Below are 4804 nucleotides of genomic sequence, written 5' to 3'. Positions count from 1 at the left end.
CCGAGACGCCTCGAAATCCATGATGGGGAAGGGTCACGGTAGTTCGATCGCCCTGCCTAGAAGTACCACCACCACTGCACTCCTTTGAAAACTGTTCAACTCTCAAACCCCAGTGCCACCTAGTACATATTTCCGAAAACTCATTGTTACAGTCGGTAGCACTCTCCCAACCCCCTGTGTACCCTTGTCGACAATACCCCACTCTGTCTCACTTGCACGCGCATAACTACCCCTCCGTCATTCCAATCCTCCCTCTCCTTTACGCGCACCCGTCGCCATTTTCATACCCAACACACTTGAGGGCGAATAGAATAGGAATATGTCGGCACAGATGCACTCGCTCTTCTGCACGTGTGTTGAATGCGGCACACGTGTACAAAGGCCGTTTGGGGGATGCATTTGAGGGGTTTTGAGTCCTTGGGCGAGTCGGTGAGGGGGCGGGGGGGATCTATACCCGGCGACACGTACAATCGCATATCGAAGTGAGCACGAATGTGCCCCGTAGAGGCAACCCCCTTGGTCCTCTTCACGTACCTATGGTTTATCGAAGCCAAGGCCGTGTATGCAGCACAATAGGGTGGATGAGGGGGGGTTGAAGACCAAGGGGTCGACATAGGGTGTGTGTAACAACCGAACGACTCGTGCCAGAGGGGTTTGGGTGAAATAGGTATGTTGTAGAAACGACGACGACGGGGAACGTATGTGGTTGGCCATTGACGCGAGATTTTATTGATTTTCCCTTTTGCCTTTTGCCGGAAGGGTGGCAAGGGGGTGAACGAGGAGGAGGGTTAAATTCAGGGGGGACTTGACGCCATTCCGTACCTACCCCCGTGCTCCTTCGATATTCTTTTCTCACTTTGGGGTAGAGACCTCTCTGTTTTACTTTATGGGGAAGGGCTGCCGGGGATGATGTTGTTAATTATCGGGAAGGGTGGGGTCTTGATGAGGATCGAGCCATTTTTTCCTTGCCACGGTATATTACTTTAATGGGAATATTGGTGGGCATTGGGGAGGGGAGAGGGAGTTTCGTGGAAAGAATTTTATGGGCGAATTTCTTTCGTTTGTGGGGTGAGAGAGAGGTGAAAATAAGAATGAGAAAAAGGGAGTAGTTGACCTTGTCTGTAGACGCTCCGGATGGAATGCTGTATTTGGGGTGGGGGCGATTTGGAGTTTCAGGAGAGTTCATTGAATTATTGAGAATCGGTTGATGGAATCAATTTTGAATTTCATGAATTGTTGATACGCGTGCCGCAGTCAACCCATTCATATTTTGTGGGTTTTCAAGGGGGTTTGGGGGGGGTGTAGTGAGTGTCTGACAGTTATTGACTGCCACTGTGTTACATATGTGCGTGCATCGAGCGGTTATGTACAACTGTTGCAAGGAGGAGATTGGCTGTGAGTGGGTTTTTGTATAGGTGGTGGGCCAATCGTGGTGACTGGTACACGGGACGGGTATTTATTAATTAAATAGAGGTGGAGGCGATGAGATCATTGGCTGGGGCTGATGGCGACGGCTTTGGACTGTCGGGGATTCCCTAGGATCGGCCAGCCGTTCACGTGATCCATGGGGAATATCCCTAGGATGTGTTACCGGCTGTTAACGTGGCAGTAAGAACAGCCTCGACACAGCAACGTCGATAGAATTTATTTAGTTTCGAGTGGTCGGTTGTTAAAAATTAAGCAGCAACAAATTAATCATTGAGATGAAGTTACTGTGTTTATTGGTATTTGCATGTGTATTTTACGATGCTAGTGCTTATTTTATTAGCGTCGATACACATGCGGAGGAGTGCTTCTTTGACAGAGTCGAGCAGGGAACGAAAATGGGTTAGTAACGTTAATATTTACACATCATCAGTGAATTATTTCTAGTCCAGTTGAAAAATATTAATGAGACTGACTGGGAAATATTCTAGGACTGACTTTTGAGATTGCTGAGGGTGGATTTCTCGACATCGATGTGAAAATTGTTGGTCCAGACGGAAAGGTTATTTATCATGGTGAACGGGAAAGCAATGGAAAGTACACGTTTGCTGCTTATATGCCTGGGGTTTACACTTACTGCTTCAGCAATCAGCAGAGTACGCAGCTACTGAAGGTTGTTATGTTCAATATGGATGTGAGTGAACCTCCCAAGGTGGGGGAGGAGCACAAGCCCGAAGGGGATGGCGAGGAGGGCAATCATGTTAAGCTGGATGACATGATCAAGGATTTGAGGACTAGTCTGTCTGGGGTGAAAAATGAACAGGAGTATATGCAGGTCATTTTTCATTTGATTTTTTGTTTGTCGAGAGGGGTTCAGTCTGGGGATTAATGGGAATTATGATTTTTCAGGTTCGAGACCGCAACCACAGGGCAATCAACGAAAGTACTAATTTCCGAGTTGTATTGTGGTCAATTTTCGAAGCTGCAGTATTGATTTCAATGACCACTGGTCAAATATTCTATTTGAAGAGATTTTTCGAAGTGAGGAGAGTTGTGTGAAACTTTAGGTCTATGGGGGAATTGTGGGAGTATCAATTTTGGTTAATAAACTCTTTTATAAGTGATACTTTTAGGGAAAAGTAATGAGTCTTAATTTTAGGCTTAATTTATGAATTTTGAGCTCTAGCAGATTTTTTTTTCTCGGTTCATTTGCATTACTTTATTTCGTCGTGAGGAATTTGTGGGGGTAATGATGAATACTCTCTCGGGTAAATTGTGAATAATTTATTATTCATAAAGACAATCATTAATAAATGATTACAATAAACTTCAACAGATTAATCAGTTCAATGAACAGTTTAATACCCAATAATCGTAACAAAAACAATGAGCTTCAATTAGAGTTCAAGTTTCGTGGAAAGATTTAGACAGTCTTATAGTCAACTCCTTCATCCGCTCCTCCAGGAGACGATTTACCTTTGTCTGATCGTGCTGCATCAGCAAAAAAAAAATAAAAATGAACGACCTCAATAATTATCGCTTACGAAAATGTGAGTGCTAACGGAATTACCTGTAATATATAAACACCTCTCTGGGTCAGAACAACGAGTTCTTTCATCCCATCTCCAGTCAAGTCTAAATAACACATAGAATGCACTGGAGCATCGAATTTTCGTTTGTCCAAGAGCATCCAAGAAGAATTCTGACTAGAAAATGAATATACGAAAACTTCTTGGCTGTAGGTACCTAATAATATCTCATTGACACTGTCCATGTTAATATCGGCAATGCAGGACGATAATGTGGAGTCTGTGGACTCCATCGAGGGCAGTATCGCTTGATTTTTCATCCCAGAACGCAAGACATCCCTTAAATCAGATATTAATGATGAAAAATTCTGCAGTTCGGTTTTAAAATTGTAATGAGGCACAGAAACTTCCAAGAATAGTAGTCCATTGTCGGAAGCTATAAATTCCAAAGATTATTGATATTTACATGAAGACAATAGTCGAATTGATGGAATTAACAATCAAAATATCCAAAATTGGTGGATCCTCCCCTTTCCCTCCACCTCCTTCAGTCGGGATTACGTCACATGGCACTGAATTATAACGAGAGAATATCTGAACACTCGATACAGGTCTGTCATACCTCAAGACCCATTCTTTTAGAACCTTAGAACTCTCAACGTCCACCTGAGTCACTCTCACGAGCCCACACTCACAACCAATTGCAGTCAATCTCCTGAATACGATCAAATAAATTGAATAATCAGCAATTGTGTTAGCAATGGACCTTGGGAAATATTCGGGGTACATACATTTTGTTGTCCTGATAGTAATAAACGCTTATTCCTAGAACCAGGGCTTGGAGGTTAATCAATTCGGGGAAGTACTTGTCGATTCGTGACTCAACGTAGCCGTGAATCAGTTTGTCCTCTCTGATCATATGTATTTGGTTGTCGTTGCCAGAAATTAGCCAGACAATCTGGGAAAAATTAATTTTTCCAAGGTTTTATTATTTTAATAAATTTAATTGCTGTAAAATTTGATAAATTTACCTCTCCCCCAATTTCTCTATCACAAATCAACGTGTGATACAGCAGATAAGGTACATAAGTGAGCTCCATGGACAGGCAATTCTGAGCAATAGTTTCAATCGAAGTCTCTCCATTATCCCCATCCCCAGCTGTTTCCGAATAAATATTGAGGTACCGCTCAACGGTACCCTCACCACTGGGTTTTATTATCGTTATACCGATCGTGAATTCCTCGTCATGTGGCTGCTTATTGAATGCATCAATCGATATTATCTCAGCCCCATCTGAGACATTTTTATGTCATAAAGTCATCGAGAATAAATACCATGATAATGAGAATACGTACTTGGGATGTACGTGAAGAGCAACTCCTTGACGATCGGCCTGAGGACGTCGTCATTGACCCTGTGGTACTCGCAGGAGTATATTCTGCGTTTCAAGGATGCCACGAGGATCCTGTTAACCCCACTGGGCGAACACAACTTGGACATTGAGTACACATTACCCTGGGAGGCGAGGGGAAACCAGTGAATATTAATCAATGAACCCAATGCCCCTTTTTGGATTCTCGAACCCATTATTGTTAAGTGGGTTTTTCAACAAATATACTTGACATTTTGTCAACAAAATACATCAGCTGTCCACGTATTGGGGGAGACATTGGGAATTATTGGCGCTAGAGGCGCTGCCAACAGTCGCCATATTTTTTTGGATTCCCCGATTTTTCTTCTTCAAAAGAATCGCTCCAATTTTTTTTCACCTCGGTGACCTTTCAAGAAAAGGCCCTTTATGAATTTTTTTCATCACCCTTTGATAAGAATTACGGAATTTGTGAAAATG

General features: G+C 42.9%; 3 protein-coding genes across 4 annotated transcripts in view; 2 read left to right on the top strand and 1 right to left on the bottom strand.

The window, feature by feature from the left end:
* Positions 1-4804, top strand: part of LOC135167395 (43 kDa receptor-associated protein of the synapse homolog) — a 124342-nt gene that overhangs the window by 22836 nt on the left and 96702 nt on the right. The window lies entirely within an intron of this gene.
* On the top strand, positions 1584-2551 carry LOC135167408 (transmembrane emp24 domain-containing protein 2-like). The gene is made up of 3 exons (XM_064130572.1): positions 1584-1827; positions 1917-2260; positions 2335-2551. The coding sequence occupies exons 1-3, from the start codon at positions 1704-1706 to the stop codon at positions 2482-2484; spliced, it is 618 nt and encodes a 205-aa protein (XP_063986642.1). The 5' UTR covers positions 1584-1703; the 3' UTR covers positions 2485-2551.
* LOC135167397 (KICSTOR complex protein kaptin-like) lies at positions 2779-4636 on the bottom strand. The gene is made up of 6 exons (XM_064130555.1): positions 4311-4636; positions 3986-4248; positions 3746-3912; positions 3421-3669; positions 2996-3293; positions 2779-2916 (listed from the first exon to the last, which is right to left on the bottom strand). The coding sequence occupies exons 1-6, from the start codon at positions 4540-4542 to the stop codon at positions 2830-2832; spliced, it is 1296 nt and encodes a 431-aa protein (XP_063986625.1). The 5' UTR covers positions 4543-4636; the 3' UTR covers positions 2779-2829.

The sequence above is a fragment of the Diachasmimorpha longicaudata genome, chromosome 11 (assembly GCF_034640455.1).
Source record: "Diachasmimorpha longicaudata isolate KC_UGA_2023 chromosome 11, iyDiaLong2, whole genome shotgun sequence".
Lineage (NCBI taxonomy): Eukaryota > Metazoa > Arthropoda > Insecta > Hymenoptera > Braconidae > Diachasmimorpha > Diachasmimorpha longicaudata.
This window is presented reverse-complemented; position numbering and strand designations above follow the sequence as displayed.